General features: G+C 38.0%; 1 protein-coding gene across 1 annotated transcript; it reads left to right on the forward strand.

Moving 5' to 3' along the window:
- Nucleotides 1–238: 238 nt before the first annotated feature.
- Nucleotides 239–15,244, forward strand: ERCC5 (ERCC excision repair 5, endonuclease). The gene is made up of 16 exons (XM_041423360.1): nucleotides 239–380; nucleotides 525–642; nucleotides 1,268–1,443; nucleotides 1,952–2,067; nucleotides 2,164–2,256; nucleotides 3,026–3,086; nucleotides 4,001–4,144; nucleotides 4,975–5,182; nucleotides 5,445–6,539; nucleotides 6,904–7,136; nucleotides 7,512–7,631; nucleotides 9,112–9,325; nucleotides 11,124–11,268; nucleotides 12,107–12,307; nucleotides 13,172–13,256; nucleotides 14,578–15,244. The coding sequence occupies exons 2-16, from the start codon at nucleotides 555–557 to the stop codon at nucleotides 15,139–15,141; spliced, it is 3,543 nt and encodes a 1,180-aa protein (XP_041279294.1). The 5' UTR covers nucleotides 239–380; nucleotides 525–554; the 3' UTR covers nucleotides 15,142–15,244.
- Nucleotides 15,245–16,536: the final 1,292 nt, after the last annotated feature.

The following is a 16,536-nucleotide window of genomic DNA, read 5'->3' on the forward strand; positions in this document are numbered from 1 at the left end:
ACGTGGCACTTAGATCATGGTCTAGTGACAAAGTGATGTTCGGTCACAGGTTGGACTCGATGATCTCTGAGATCTTTTCCAACATAACTGATTCTGTTATTCTCTGCTGTTAGGTACTAGGCTCTCCTCCGGGCAGCCGAGGAGCCCACCAGCCTCAGGAACCGCAGCGGGAGAATGGCTGTGGGCGGCTGCTCCCGGGCTGGGCCTGCGCCGGCTCCGCCCCGCGCGCGGCGGCTCCCGGCGGACCGCGGGGCTGCGCCGGGCGGGGTTGCGGCCCGCGCGGGGCGGCCGCCGGTGGTGGGGCCGCGTCCTTTCCTTCCGCGTCCCTTCCTTCCGCGTCCCTTCCGCGTCCCTGCGCCGGGATCCGCTCCCCGCCGCAGGTCAGGGATCGCGACCCCCGCCTGTTCCTGCCGCTGTCCCTGGCTACCCCGGCCCGAGCGGCTGCTTCGTTATTTCCGTTTGATTTAATAAAGCAGTGGCGGGCCGCGTAATCTTTGGGGTATTCCTTCTTTTGTGCCTCGTAGATTTTCTCTCAAAGCAGCTAAGGAAGGACCATGGGAGTTCAAGGACTTTGGAAGCTGCTTGAAAGCACTGGGAGACCCATAAACCCAGAAACGCTGGAAGGGAAAATTCTTGCTGTTGGTATCCTTTGAAAGTAAAGCTGGGGAACCTAAATTGCAAGGGAGATTGTTTTAACTATTTCCCTTATTTATAAGAGATTATTATTGTTGTTATTGTTATTCTTACATTTAAATGGCTTACATTTTGGTAAGTGGAAGTTTTGCTTTATAATATGTGAACAGTATACTAAGCTCTTTTATTTTCGTCTTTAAAAAAATAGCCTTTTTTTTTGATAGGTTCCTTATGCAAGTGTTGGACTATAGAACTTTGTACTTAATGAATGTGCTGCTCTCAGTAGGACTATAAGATGAAGAAGTTTTATGCTTATGCATCAGCTTTCCTGTCCTGTATACTTGGTTAAGTGCTGGAAAGATGTGGAAGGAAGTTATCCATCATTTACCTGTAAAAATAACTGGGGAAGTATTTGCTGTGCTTTTGCTTCCACTCTGCTTTTTGTGCAGGGCAGTATGGGCAATGTTTTTTTTTTTCTTCCAAGTTCATGCTATTTGGATATTCTTGGTTTTGATGAGACAAGCTTGGAGCCATGGGCAAAAGCCACTCAGTCAAATCTGTGTACTTTATAGGAACTCCCAATGTGGTATATGTGTAAAAGAGTACACTTTTTCCCTCTCAACGGTTCTTTAAGATATCAGTATTTGGTTGAACCAAGCAATAAAGGGAGCCAGAGATCATCGTGGCATTTCTGTACGGAATGCTCACCTGCTCACTCTGTTTCATCGACTCTGCAAGTTACTGTTTTTCCGGATTCGACCCGTCTTTGTTTTTGATGGAGAGGCGCCTCTTCTGAAGAGACAAACCTTGGTAAGTACCTTTGTGAGTTACTGCAATGTAAAAGTGGCTGTATGTCTGCTGATGATAAATAGCCATTTTCAGTTTCCTTCCTGTTGTTCTGCTTATGTTTCTGAGCTGTGGGGATGGAGGATTGCAGTCCACTGCTCTGCGGGTATCCTTTGCAGTCCCAGCCTGGGTTAGCTCTTGGAGCACGCAGCAGCTCTTTAATCTAGGCAGGTGTGATTTGCGTGGGAGCCAGGTTGCAGAGAAGTGGAAGATGGCACAAGCCTGGCTTGTGCTCTAGAATGGACCTGAATGCAGCTCTGCAGGCATTTGTACGCAGAAGCTGAAAGCTGCTTCTGGGGCCCACAGAGGAAATGGACATAGATCTAGAGGCTCTGAAGGCTCTGTCCCCCTTGGTGTAGAATGAACTAGGAGTAGCTCATAGACTCAGTACACAGAGTTTTAACAGGGATTCACTGGATGTGCATTTTCAGCATCCAGCAAAATCTTGTTGGTGGTAATCTTGTTTTCATAGGCTAAGCGAAGACAAAGAAAGGAAATTGCCATCAATGATTCCAGGAAAACTGCAGAGAAACTCTTGAAAACGCTTTTGAAGAGACACGCTATCAAAACTGCTATTGCAGGCAAAAGGCAAGAATAAAAATTATTTTTCCCTTGTTTATAAGTGACAGTAAGTCTTTCTGAAGCTGTTTATTGCTGTTTTATTTTTTCTTTTTTCTCCCTAAGCAATGAAGCTTTGCCCAGTATTACACAAGTTCGAAGAGAAGGAATTGATGATATGTATGTATTACCTACATTAGAGGATGAAGAGAAGAATAGGTAGGTAGAATTAAGAAAAAGAGATTAAATAGTTTTTAATAAACTTGGGTAAAATTATAAACCACATTTTCTATGCTGATTTAAGGCCTTTGACCTATGAGACACTGTAACATATATATATATATATATATATAAAGTATATTTATTTAATTTATATTTTATTTCAGTTTCTTTTTGTATACAGAAGCTTCCTAGTTATTTATGGGAAAGTAACAGAAGAAGATTTCAACCCACAGATTAAATTTCTACACTGGATTCATGTATAAGGATGAAAGTTCTACCACAGTCTCTATGGCCATGTCCATACAACTAAATGGGACTGATTGTTCAAGCTTGGGTGTGGCAGCTTGATTCTGTTTTGTGTTGACATGTTCAGCAGAGACAGGCTTTGTCCGTACTTGTCACACCTGTGGCATCTTCTTAAATAACACTAAGTGAGAATGTGAAGCTGCCCTGTAGGTTATTCTTTGCACATCTGTATTTTTATGTACTTGAAATGCTGACCAAGTAAGAATTGTGTCATGATCTAAACAGCAGCAGTTGTCTCCATCTAGTTTTCACTGACATAAGTTGCCTTTTTACTTTCTGTTCAGGTCTTTATGACCTGTGTACGTATTTATATGTGTGTATATATATTGTGTGTATGTGTTTGATGCTGCAAATATTTGTGCTTGACCAGCAAAGGCATGACTAATGTGTTTTTGCTTAAAATAGAAATTGTTTTCCTGGGTAAATATCTACACATTTGTTTTCTCTTTGTGACTTTTAGCTCAGAGGAGGAGGAAGAAAAAGAGTGGCAAATGAGAATGAGCCAAAAACAGATGTTGCAAGTAAGTGCAACTTAGTTGCCTTGTTACTGTGAACAATCCGCTAATTCATGTGCTGTGCTTAAAAGACAAGCAGAAAGCTTATAAAATCCAATTATTTGGAGATGTAGATCTTATTATAGCATTACTTATAAGAAAACAAGTTAATTTTCAGTACTTTTAAGATTTCCTATTAATGAGGATATGAAAATGTGATTTCTCCACTAGAATACAGCAGAACATAAAATTCTTGTGATAGCCTTTTTTTTTTCTTTTTATTACTTCCTGTGAATGTATGGAGAAACCATTGGTTTTTGTAACAATGCAGGAGAAAATAATGCATTTATGCATGTGTATATACATAAATAACAGCATATTTAACAAAATTCCTGTGCTTCTCCAAATGTGAACTGAAGTTGAAGCACTTAAGTCCTTGTGTTTTCATAGATAAATTCTGTATTTGCTTCTGATGTGCTGATTTGATTGGAAGAGGAGATGAGAAATACATAACCTAAGAAGAAGACATAATAAATAATAAAATTCTGCTTTCATCAACAGGAAAATAAAAAAAGGAACACTGTTGGAAAGATTGTTTATCTTTGAGGCAGTTCTCATTCAGAAGGAGAATTTCTTTAGAAGGACAAGATCTGAGTAGCTGAGGCTATATGACCTGGTTCTGTGTTTTATACTAAGTATCTTTTTGTAAAAAGAATAAAACCAAGTTTCTCTGTATAGTGTACATCAATAATGAGGTACTTAGCATTATTTTATTACATAGTAGTTACTTTTTTTTCTTGATTTCTTTGCTATGTGGGAAGTAGCAACAAAGTTCTTGAGGGGTTGATTTTTTTGTCTTGTTTGGAATGATGCTCTAAATATTTTATTATTTTTGTTGTGCTGTAATATAAAATATGTATTCGTGTTCTCCATTTTTATAGGAACAGTTATGTGAAAATCCTTATTCTATAGATATTGAATCAGAAGATTTCCACAAGCTGCCTCCAGAAATAAAACATGAGATCTTGACTGATATTAAAGAACTTACAAAGCGAAGAAGGACGTTATTTGAGGCAATGCCAGAGGTAATATTTAAAGTAGCTTTCAAGGCATTGGAATGGACCTGTTGCCATTAATGCAAATAAAGAAAGAGTACTACATATAGAAACCTTTACACCCTCGACTATTTAATAAGACATGATGATACTGTGAGGAGAAAAAAAATCCAATGAGATAATCACTCTTAACAGCCTTATCTCTTGATTTCCACTAAAATTAGCAGAGCTAATTCAGTTTGGCAAAAACGTTAAAAATTGTGCTGTGTTTTGTGCCTCACCAGCATTATGCCGAAGATTGCATAACGTGCTACTGGTGTGGATGAACCAGGCAGGATTAATGCAGCTTGGATTCCAAACCCTGAGGTTGTCAGAGGAGTTGGCAGCTGGGAAAAGGCTTTTGTAACCTAGGCAGATGTGTTGAAGCTGTTCAGACAAGAATGGGGAATCCTATAGCGCCACTTCTACAGTGAGGTTTTGAAAGTACAGTATACATCAGATCAAATGATGGCTTGTGTCCAAGTGTAAGCTAAGAACCATCATTTTAAAATGATCCACATGTGGATTCTCTTTTAATTGCTTTTCTTTTTAAGATGGGGGTGAGCTCTGATAACCAAAATTGAGATGTTCTCCAGTACTGAGAACTACTGGTACCTTTCAGAATTCTTGTATGTTGCCAGAATAGTATTGCTGTTGCTTTGGAGTGCAGCAGCCAGTGAAAGACAAATGTTAGCTGCTTAAAGGAACTCTTTCAAGAGTTCCCACACTTTTCCAGAATGTGGGAAATGAATTTGCTTAAAAGGGGTGTTTTATTTCAATTTATTTGTTTTGTTTTGTTTTTTTATTTTGTTTTTTTTGAGGACTCCAATGACTTTTCCCAGTACCAGCTCAGGGGTTTGCTTAAAAAAAGCAACCTCAATCGGTGCATAGAAAATGTACAAAAAGAAATGAATCAACAGCACTCGGGTGAAATCCAAACACAATATGAAAATGAAGGTGGTTTTGTGAAAGAAGTGGAATCAAGGAGGGTGGTCTCTGAAGAGACTTCTCACTATATTCTGATAAAGGGTATGTTGGGTCTTAATTTTGTAAAACCTGTTGTTTGGAGTGTGCACACTTAAAACTGACAGTTTTAAGAACAAACCTGAATATTGTTTATTGGTGCGCCTAGCCAGTACTTTGTATGAAATGTGCATTACTGTTATATGTCACTAACTGTGATCTGTAAACCTGTAAAAAAGTGGTTTAATAATCTTTATATGATGATGTTCGTTATGTAAATGGAATGTTTTTATAAAGCAATATTTTTCCATACAAAACTTTCTTTCAGGTATTCAAGCAAAAGACGCTGTGAGTAGAGACTTGGAAACTACTGCAGGACCCTCATCAAAAATGCATGAATTGACTAAATTAAATAAAATCAATGAACCTCCTGCTAATGCAAAGCAGGAAGATGACAATGTAGTGGCAGCGCCCCCATCTCCTCGGACTTTGCTTGCTATCCAGGCAGCCATGGTGGAAAGCAGCTCAGAAGAAGAACTGGACACAGGACGATTGAACATGGACCAAGTTATGTCAGAGGAAGGCAGAGTGTCTCCAAGAACACTGCGGGCAATTCAGCAAGCCCTGAGTGAAGACGATAAAGGGGAGGAAGTTGTTACTGCTACAACTGGTGGAGTGCTATCAGAAAGACCAGAAGGGAAGGAAGAGCAGATTCCTGTAGTTAAGGAGGGAAAAAACATTCCTACAGCTGCAATTCAGTCATCAATCCAAGTGACTATGCAAAATGCTAAATTTAAACAGAAGAGTGAGGAGCTGGAAAAAAGTGATATTACACCCAAAGACACTGGTGTATTCAGAGATGAAAATTATTCTGCTATTGAAAATACTAGAAAAGGTAAAGAGGATATAGACAAAGAAGAAAATGGTTCGGGAAATCATATTGCACCCAAGGACACCGGTATATCCATAGCTGAAACTTATATTGACAATACTATAAAATACACAGAAGATGTAGACAACGAAAAAAATGGTTCCAAAAATCATATTTCACCAAATGATACCAGTATATCCAGAGCTGAAAATTATTCTTATGTTAACAATACTAGAAAGGATAAAGAAGACTTTGACGAAGAAAAAAGTGGTTCCAAAATGGACTTAAAATCTCTGGGAGATAAGAATATGAATTTGTGTTTGCAGAAGCCAAGCTGTTCCCCTATGCATACTAGTATAGATGCTTTGATTCACACTGAAACAACAGACCTTTTTAAAAATAAGGAAAACTTGAAAATTTCTGAAAATACACAGGAAGTAATTTCACAAACCAAGGAGAATGTGTCTGAGGATACTGGATTTTTTCCAGAACCAAGAAATCCTGAGGCAGAAAGAGAAGGGATATCACAGTCCGAAGACAGTGATTCTGATGGTACGTGCTTTTTGATTGTGTAAAAGGATAAGAAAATAGGACAGTATTGTATCTGTAGCCAATGAAGGTAACCTTTTCTCTTAGTAACAAATGCTTAAAAATGCATCCCCATATATAGGAGGCAGGAAGAAAATCTGAGCTGTGTTTTTCCCCTTCGTGTCATGTTTTATCATTGAAACCTGAGTATAGAATATAGAGAGTCAGGAAAGCATGTTGTGTACATTGAATGGAACTGGTGTGTTAACCAGTCAGCCCCTTGATTTATGTAATTTCACAATCCTTATATTTATCTGCTGCATATAGAAAAAAAAAAAGTTACTGCCTGTGTTAAAAGCGTGTACAAGTCTCTGTTTTCCTTTGATAGGAAGCTTTATTGAAGTGGATGCTGAGGTCAGTAATGAGGCTGAGTCTCCTACTAAATATGATGAGAAAGTGGGTGATGAGCCAACACTTGCAGAAGTGGAGACAGACAGACCTGATGTTTGCACACTGGACTTGCTGAAGGAGTCTGATGAGGTGCAGCTGGGAAACACTCAGAATGTTGAAGCAGAAGCTGATGGTAAAGGTGCAGTGGATGAGTGGCAAGACATCAGTTTGGTAACTCATTGTTTCTTGTTTTGAGCTTGTAGTGGAGTGCTTTGTTTCCAAATAGTTCTTAAGGAAAACTATTGAACAGCTTCTTATTGTTTCATTGCTTTCTCACATAGCCATCTAATTGTATGGGAACTGGTGTTTCTTTAAAGATGGTTAATTATAATCTCCCTAGAATCAGAGGAAAACTTCAAGGTAAATTCATGACTAGACCATCTCTGGTCTTACAACTTGCTGCATTAGAGTAGCTGTTAACAACTTCTTAGTGTGAATTAATGGAACATGTACTACTGGAATAATTGTATTTGGAGACTTTATGCTTTGCTTTCCTAAATATACCTGAACCATTGAAATAGTAAAAACTTTGGTTTATATTTTCAGGAAGAACTAGAAGAATTAGAAAAGGACCTTTCTGCTGAGCAGAATACACTTCAGTCTCAAAAACAGCAGCAGGAACGTGTTGCTGCTTCTGTAACAGGACAGATGTTCTTGGAAAGCCAGGTAGTATTTGTTGAATCATTTTGATTTGTTTCCTTCCTTCCTTCACCCCAGTCATTTAGTCAAAAGCTGTTAGTAATTTTGCTTGGTTATAGGTCACCTTTTTTCCCTCTTAGGAGCTTGTTTTCTTCAGTTTGCTTGTTTTAAAATATTGAAAGTGTTGAGGTAATCTTGAATTCCAACTATTTTAAGTAAATGTAATAATATAATAGTACAGTTATGGATAAATCAGTATATCTTTTAAGCACCAACTTTTAAAGTCTGGGCCAGTTTGATTTTGGCCTGTTCTTGTGAAAGGTGCAAAATGAACAGAAAATATGAGGAAGCTATGTTCAGCAGCAAAGAATTGATGCAGTCTGTGTGTTAGGTAAACTGTGATTTCTCTTAGGGATTAAAAGGTCAAAAAGTTACAAGAAGTCTGTATAGTTTATGCCCTGAGTAAGCAATTTGAAAGAATCTCACCAGTGACACCTGAATAAGCCTGTTACTTCTGTGTCAGTATTTCAAGGTTTGGGTTAGCAAACCCGTAATATAGTAGTCTAGTGATAGTGTCTCTAATAAACTTATGCTAACAAGTTAATTCTGAGAAATATGTAAATGCCTGTATTTTTTTTCTTAATGGAACAGTTTAAGTAGTTTTAAAATTCTATTTCATCTGGCTTAAATATTTGCACATGCTTATTTCTTCTGGTGATTTTTTTAAGGCCAGTAGATTGCTTTTGTAGTATTATGTGCCATGTAGTCATATGCACACTATTGTAGTTATAAATCTTTTGATCTTGTGCTTTTATTCTTAATTACAGTAAAAATTTAACGTTTTGTGACTGATTGTGTCAAGCCTCAAAAGCCATCTGAGTGAAGAACACAATGCAGACCTGTGTACCTAGCACAAGCCTCTAAACCTAGTGTGTGTGGGATATTTAACTGAGGTTGAGTAATGTATCCCGTAAAAGCAAAAATGAATCAAAATAGAGACATATCAAAACACTATCCAAGGACTGATTAGTCTTCCCACTGTTTCCTGCTTCATATGAGTGTTTCTCATATGCTTTCATACTACTTTGTTAGATGAAGTGATGACCAAATTTTTTTTAAATAAGAATTTTTAGATTTTACTGTTTTATATTTAACCTGCATTTTTGCTTCACAGAGCCCACATAATTGTCATGCATGGAGTTTTCTCCTTGCTCTGCAAAAAAACACTTAAGTATGCTTGTGTAATTCAGATGGCAGGCTCTCAAACTGTGTGGTAAAAGTGTGCTCAAGTAGTGCTTGACTTATATGGCACTGTCTGCCTCAGAGAGTTGAGTGGGGATTCCCCCTTGACTTAACTGAGCTTGGTGCTTTTTACTGGAAGTTTGAAGTTTGTTGTCAAATATTAAATAGCTCCCAAGTGTGAATCTAGCAGTTCTGAGTCCAGCACAAGTGTATTAGAAGTTAACTCTTCAGATGAATTATTAACTGTTTTCCTTCCATCCTCCAGGAGCTCCTCCGTCTGTTTGGCATTCCATATATCGAAGCTCCGATGGAGGCCGAGGCACAGTGTGCCATATTGGACCTTACTGATCAGACCTCTGGGACAATCACTGATGACAGTGATGTTTGGTTGTTTGGTGCACGACATGTTTATAAAAATTTCTTCAGTCAGGACAAATACGTAGAATATTATCAGTATGTTGACTTTCAGAACGAGCTAGGTAAGCCTCAGGTGTTGATTTGTTAAACACAGTCTTTAATAAGCTCTGTCATCTGTCTCTTTGTATTTTCTACAGAATTTTCTGTCTCTTATTCAGTATCTGTTCTTTGGAGAGTCTCTAAAACCATTCAGTTAGGTTGCTGTTTTACTGTCAGATGGCCTCCCTCCCCCCGCCCCCGAATTTGAACACCACGTGCATTTGATATACTGAGTGTAAAGATCACCAGGGCGGGAGATATGAGCTATTATACCAGTTTCTGGGTAAATTTTAGCATGAATTTTCTGATGTGGTGGAAAAATTACATTCTGATGTCATCAGTTTTTTAGTCTTCTGGAAATAGAAGTTAGTTTTGGACATACTGAGAAGTAATATATTAAAAGTGGATCTGGAATATATGTAAAATATTTATCATATAGTTGACGTGGAAAGATTTTTCTCTTCTATCTTATTGCTCTTGAGCTAGTCTAATCAAATTGTTGCTAATTTTGTTGAACTACTAAGCTTCAGTGTCACATAAAATATGAGCCAATTTAAACTTGTTATTACGTCTTGAGCAGAACTCTTCTAAAATCAGTTTTGACATTTTCAATTTGAGAGGCTATAGATTTTGAAATAGTAGCATGTAAAATTTAATAATATTTTTATGTGGTGAAAAATGTAGCTTTGGTTTCTTCCAGCAAATTGAATGAAATAATTTTGCCCTACTTAAGTATGCTACTGTAGCTTAATTGGAAAGGATTGCTGTAAAAGCTTGTCTGTGATTTTTAACTGGTTTTAATGTGATAAGCCAAATATTTATTTATTTATTGGGAAAAGGTATTCATCATCAGTCTTTGTCACATTCCTTTGCAGTCTTGTGCTTCTCCTTTCCCATGCTTTGCATAAATTCTTCTGTCTAGACAGCTGATGGATATTGTGACTAACATGATGATGGTCTTGCTTTGTGTGTTTAGACTCATGTCCCTCCTTTTCTGCATGGAATTAAAAAAAATGTTTTTTCACATCCAGACTCTTGAAGGTGGTCTCTAAAAGTCAGTCTGGTTGCCTCAGACCTTATAGCCTATCAAATGGAAATGAGTTCTTCCTTCTTTCTGGCTGTTTCACGAGCTCTTCTGGTGTACTTAGTAACTGTACCAGCACAGAGCAAAAGGAACACTTCTAGGAAGCAGAGGCATTGGTATTATGGACTATGAATTCAAACAGAATGTTTTTATTTGATTCTGGCATTACTCAGTTCAGGTCAGCATTAAATAAAAACAGAACACTAACTGGATGTAATAAATGTAAAAAAATATCTTGTACCAGCCCCGAATTTTGAAATTACAGAATCAAAGAATTATTTAGGTTGGAAAAATATCTCTGAGAAAAAAAAAAGATCTCTGAGATCATCAAGTCCAATGTTTGTCTGATCACCACCTTGTCAACTAGACCATGGCACTGAGTAACACATCCAGTTGTTTCTTGAACACTTCCAGGGATGGTGACTCCACCGTCTTACTGCACAGTCCATTCTAATGTTTAACAATCATTCCCATGAAAAAAAATGCCTCCTGATGTCCGTTGTAACATTATCATTTTGGCAGGATATATTTGCCAAATTAGCACAATTATTAGTGCTTGAGCTAGCACAGGAGTATATTGATACTGCTCCAGAATATAACTTAGCAAATTCTGCTGTTGAATTAAATATAATTTTATGGAGTTAATGCCTTTGTGTTCCTTTCAGTTTTTGCTTTTCTGATAATATTTTTTATTTTCTAAGATAATAGATACTGAATCCATACACTTTCTTTTTCAGGGTTGGATAGAAGTAAGCTAATTAATTTGGCATACTTGCTTGGAAGTGACTACACTGAGGGCATCCCAAATGTTGGCTTTGTAACAGCAATGGAGATTTTAAATGAATTTCCTGGGCATGGCTTGGAACCTCTCATAAAATTTGCGTACGTTTCATTATGATTTGTTTTTTTTGCATCTCCGTATTGTGATTATTAGTAAATATGCTTTTCCGGTGCTTAAGTATGCAGCAAAACATATGACCATCATTGATTAATGGGAGCATCATTAAGGGGACTAAGTAGGCTGTAAAACATGACTCCATTATATCACTGTTTGGAATGACAGGTAGATAAGGTGACAAGTTGATGCAGCAATCACAGTGAGACAAAGACAGCAGAACAGCTGTAGAATGGTGCATTTGCCTCAGAGTTTATTGGAGAGGTGGATCCATAGTGGAGCACAGGTTCATTCTCCCTGGTTTGGTGGGAGGTTGCTGTATCTTGCTCATAGAGAGAAAGGACTTGACTGAGGAATGAATGACCTCGAAGGAGACAGGCAGGTAAGGTGTGGGCAAGAACAGGATTTGAAGAGGGCTAAGGCAGCTGCATTGGAAATAGCATGGATGATTAGAAGTTTTCTTTTTTTTTTTCCTTTCTTCCATATGAGAAACCCTCTAAAAGTGATCAATGTGTGTGGAACATCATCTGCAAGTGAGGTTAAAGCTGGGGCCTTCTGGTTAGCAGCTTATGGGGAATCCAAGTGATATTTGCTACTTTAGCTTACAATAGCTGCATTTAATGTGTATGTTTTGGGTATGTTTTGTCTTTCCTGCTTTTAAGATTTTTTTTAAGTCCCTTTGGCCATCTTTCATTTGGACATTTTGTACGTCATCTCTTGCAGTAATTGAAGTAGGGAGACTAGGCTATTGAAATTAGTGTGGTGGCTCTTGATATTTCAAATTTTATTTTATGACGCAGATTAATAATTTTCTCTGTTTTTCAGTGAGTGGTGGAATGAAGCTCAGAAGAATAAGAAAGTGATGCCTAATCCACATGACACCAAAGTCAAGAAGAAACTGCGGGACCTGCAGCTTTATTCAGGTTTCCCAAATCCAGCAGTGGCAGAAGCATACCTGAAGCCTGTGGTGGATGAGTCAAGGGGTTCGTTCATCTGGGGAAAGCCTGATGTAGAGCAGATCAGAGAATATCCTTTTGCTTGTTAGGTGAAAGTACTCAAAAGTTCGTAAGGAGTCAGTAATGGAGTGTCGAGTTCTTAACATCTCTTTGTTGTGAGGGGCTCCAAGTCCTATCTGCATGTGCTCCCCTAAAATGATACCAGCTCTGGAATAGTAGGGGATGCAGCCATGCATGTGTGGCAGTCAGGGCTGCTTGCCCTCCCGAGGGAGTGGACTGCCTCACTTTGCATGCAAAGAGAATCTTGTAGCTGAACTGACTAGTTTGTTGTGATATTATATTTCTGTAACTGTCCTGTGCCTGTTTCTGCTCTTTAAGTGGGATTGTTTGCACACTCCCTCTGAATGTTTGCCCTTTTTCACAAATAAGTCTTGAAGTCTAGACAGAAATGGTGTTTCAGTCTGCACTTAACCCTGGTTATTCCCTGCATTTCTTCCAATAATGTATACTTTTTGCTTCAGTTGCAGTCTGAGCTGCAGCAAACTGTTGAAAAGTAGATGGCAATAAATGCAGAGCTAATAGTGTTTTAAACAGTAAATGAAACTTCCAGTAGGTACAAGTGTAAAAGTAAGATATATTTATAGGTATTTTGTGCTATGGCACAAAATTGGCACACCATTTAGCAAAACGAGTTCTGTCTTCACTGAGACATGCTTTTGGAACTGTTGATATTAAAGTTCTGCAACTAATGGAGATGGAGCAGTGTGATTGTGATATGTTGTTTTAACTGACAGTCTTTTGTCTGATTTTGTAGTAGAAAAAGCTTTGAAGTGGAGCAACTTTCCTCGACATTGTTTCCGTCAGGAATTTTCATTTTGTGTGTGTGCAAAATACCAGTAGTAGCCATTTTGTCAAGTTCCTTAACTTTCTGCACATTCTGCAAGGATCACTTTGGCTGGACTAGGACAAAGATAGATGGAATCCTTTTGCCTGTGATGAAACAACTGAACTTGCAGCAGGTGAAAATCTACCTATAGTTTAAGAGTAACTGGAAAATTGTGAGAAAAGCATTTTCAAAAGAACAGCAAGGCTTTGAAGTAAAATATCTTTCTCAGAAGCTGGGCTTTAGTTTTTAATCTTTTTATATATTTATTTTTTTTAAAGTCACTAAGCTTGCTTCTTTAGACTTAATTTCTGTATGATTTGAGTGTGCTGTGAGGGATTCTGCATAATTTCAGACATTGGTTTCAAGTTTCCTTACCTATCAAGCACCTATCTCAAATCCAGGCTGCTGTTCTTTCTGGACGCAGTCAAGCTACAGGCACCTCAAGCAACTTCAGTACTTCTAGAAGACAGTGTTCCATAAACACTTCATAAAGTATATATAAGAGTGCCCCTGAGATTTTGGTGGAGTGATACTGCCCATTTGGTGCTGTACACATCCTTTGAGAAGAGTGCAGACTGAACTGTTGAGCAAGTGCCCATTAGTAATGGTACTCTAATTTCCAAGTAAATATTCTGTCAGCTTTATTAACACTTGAAAGTGAATGGTGATGCCCACTGTGGTAGCTGTCAAAGTAGTTTGTAAAATTGATCCCCAATGTTAGATTCTTTTTTCCTTTTGCCATACACAAGATAGACACATTGTCTAAATCAGTATTCTAGGTTCTCTCTGTCACTGAGTGGAGTGAAAGCCCCGTAGTTATATACATATACTTTCAGGTTGACTGGAATAGCCTTTGGAAGAGTCTGTCTCTCATAGGCAATGTTAGGGAAAAAGTAGAGGACTGGCTTAGCCTATACAAAAAGCCTAGCTGTGGTTGAATAGCACAAATCCACACTGTGTGAGGACTGTTAGTTCTACTGTTCAGTCTTTATGCTGTAGCAGCATGTGGTGCGATGAACCTGAGTCAAACGCCTGCATGTTCTTGCACTCGGAGGCAGAAATGTGAAGTGCACTTACAGCATTTACTTAGTAAACATTCTGCTTTCACAGCTGGAAGCTAAGGATGTGTTTGTGAGCACATGCTTAAGAGCACTACAGAGATTCTCTGTATTAGTGTTGACAATAGCAACATATGTCTAATCAACAACAGCACAATATTTATGAAATCTCACTGGAGTTTGGTAGTTATTAATTTCTAAAAAGGTTCTTGTTGCCTAATTTATTATAAAGTATGGGTATTACTATAATGATGCGTCTTATTGTTCACATCTGTGTGCGTATGTATCAATTTCATTACTGCTTTGTCCTGCTTTGGTTTCAGATGCTTTATAACATAGCTAACAACTGAATTCCCACAAAAACATTCAACTGTGTTTCTGTTTTATTTTTGGTAGACTCAGCTTCGAATCGATTCATTCTTCAGATTAGAACAGCATGAAAAACAAGCTATTAAAAGCCAGAGACTGCGCAGAGCTGTGACTTGTCTGAAGAGAAAGGAAAAGGAAGCAGATGATGAAACTCAGGAGGCTGCTGCTGCCACAGAGATGGAGCTTAAACAGCCTGGGAAAAGGAAAGGGCAAGGTACCACAGGTGGTACAGCAAATCAAGCTGCAGCAACAAAAGCACAGAGTGGAAAGAGAAGCAAACATTCAGATTCCAGAAAAGAATTTTTATATGGAGGTGGTTTTATTGGAAATTTGCATCTTTCAGAAACTTCTAGTGACTCCTCAGTGGAGGAATCCAAAGGCAGAGATTTAGGCAAGAGCAAAAGGAGGAAAAACACATCTGCAACAGAGACAGCAGACCATAAAGAGAAAAAAGGGTGCAGTAGTTCAAGTGGTGAGGATGAAGACCTGGGAAATGTAGTCATGGTGACTGCCAAACCTGTGTTTGAAGGCAGAAAAAGGAAATCACGGAGCAAGAGAGCAATAAGAAAGAAAATCTCAAATAAGTCTTAAATAAAATAATTATTTAAAAAGACTGATTTTTCTGACTTGAGCTTTGTAAATATTCGAATGAATTATGTTTAAAATAGAATAAATTATCCTTATTTGTACTGCATTTTGTAGTTCATTTTCTGTCCAGAACATAAATAGAAGTGGTCCCAAACAAAACACTAATTTTTGCACATTTACTCAGAAAGACCTAGATTTCACTTGATAGAAGTTTCCAGGCTTCAGATTTTAAAATTGAGCCAAAACATATTGTCTATTTATTTGCATTCTAACTGAGTTGATAGAGCTGTTAAAACCACCTGCAATCAGTTGCTTCCTTAACTTCAAATTTAAATGAAATTCTGAAAATTTCTTGAGTTCTTTCTAGGTGCTGGGAGAAGTAAAATAGGTTCAATTTTTTGCTTTTCTTCTTCCCTTCTCTAAGCCTGTCTTGAAAGTTTTATGCCCAAAGTATTATTTTTTATTGGAGAGAGATTATGCAACCCCTCAAAAAATCTCAAGGAAAAACATACAGTATAGTAAGTCCCTCTATAATCTGATGTGCAGTAATTGTTGATATTCTGAATGTAAAAGACACGTTTTTAGATTTGGAGTTACATGTTACAAATTCCATTTGAAGTTTGGCTGTGTCCAAAGACAGTATTTGCAAAGGTGATGTTCAGAGGTATCTACTGGTTGCAGCACTCACATTGGATTAATTTGTGTGGGGTGATGTGAAGCTCAGACTTCTCACATGCCTCTCTTCTCTGAGTGTAAAATTTATTTCCAGCTCCTGGGTGTAAAGGAGGGAAAGCACAGAATTCTAGCAGTCTTACACTCATTATCTTACGTTATGTTTTAGTCCTTGGGTTTTTTTTTTTTTTGTGTGTGTGTTCTCATTTGATGTTTCTACTGCATTTCTCATTGTTTCATTATTTGAAATCCAAGACCATATGTTAAAGTTTTGTATGAGACATTATCCTCCCCTAAGTGGGGGAGGAGCTGAGGAGAGCTGGGTGGGATTTGGCCCTTACCATTGCAGAGAGTCTAATACTTCATGTACAGTTTCTACTGGGTGAAAATCATCCCTTTTGATACTATTAGAAAAGATTATAACATTCTCAGTCTGTCCAGTCGATTTACAGCACTATTTTATAAATCACTTGTTACCAGTACTGAATTTTACTTTAAAAGTGTGTATCAGGCCCTGGTGAGTTTTTTATAAAAGTAGAAGAGCTCCCTTTTATTTCTTCTGCTAACTATGGCACAGAGATTCTCACTTCTCTGTAGGGCTTGTTTAGTGTTTTGGTACAATAATTTATTATTTTTTGGCAACACCTAGAAAACCCATTTGAGGTTGAAGTCTAATTTTTCTAAAAAATGTGTAAAGTGAGAGACGGCTCCTGTTCTGAATTGATT

This window comes from Onychostruthus taczanowskii, unplaced genomic scaffold (genome assembly GCF_017590055.1).
Source record: "Onychostruthus taczanowskii isolate IOZ18803 unplaced genomic scaffold, ASM1759005v1 scaffold77, whole genome shotgun sequence".
In the NCBI taxonomy this organism is placed as follows: Eukaryota; Metazoa; Chordata; class Aves; order Passeriformes; family Passeridae; genus Onychostruthus; species Onychostruthus taczanowskii.

Excerpts from the sequence above, each read along its gene's own strand:
- ERCC5 (XM_041423360.1), top strand. The coding sequence starts at position 555 with ATGGGAGTTCAAGGACTTTGGAAGCTGCTTGAAAGCACTGGGAGACCC. Across the intron at positions 3,087-4,000 it reads GCCAAAAACAGATGTTGCAA|GAACAGTTATGTGAAAATCC; the intron begins GTAAGTGCAACT and ends CCATTTTTATAG. Across the intron at positions 5,183-5,444 it reads TCACTATATTCTGATAAAGG|GTATTCAAGCAAAAGACGCT; the intron begins GTATGTTGGGTC and ends ACTTTCTTTCAG.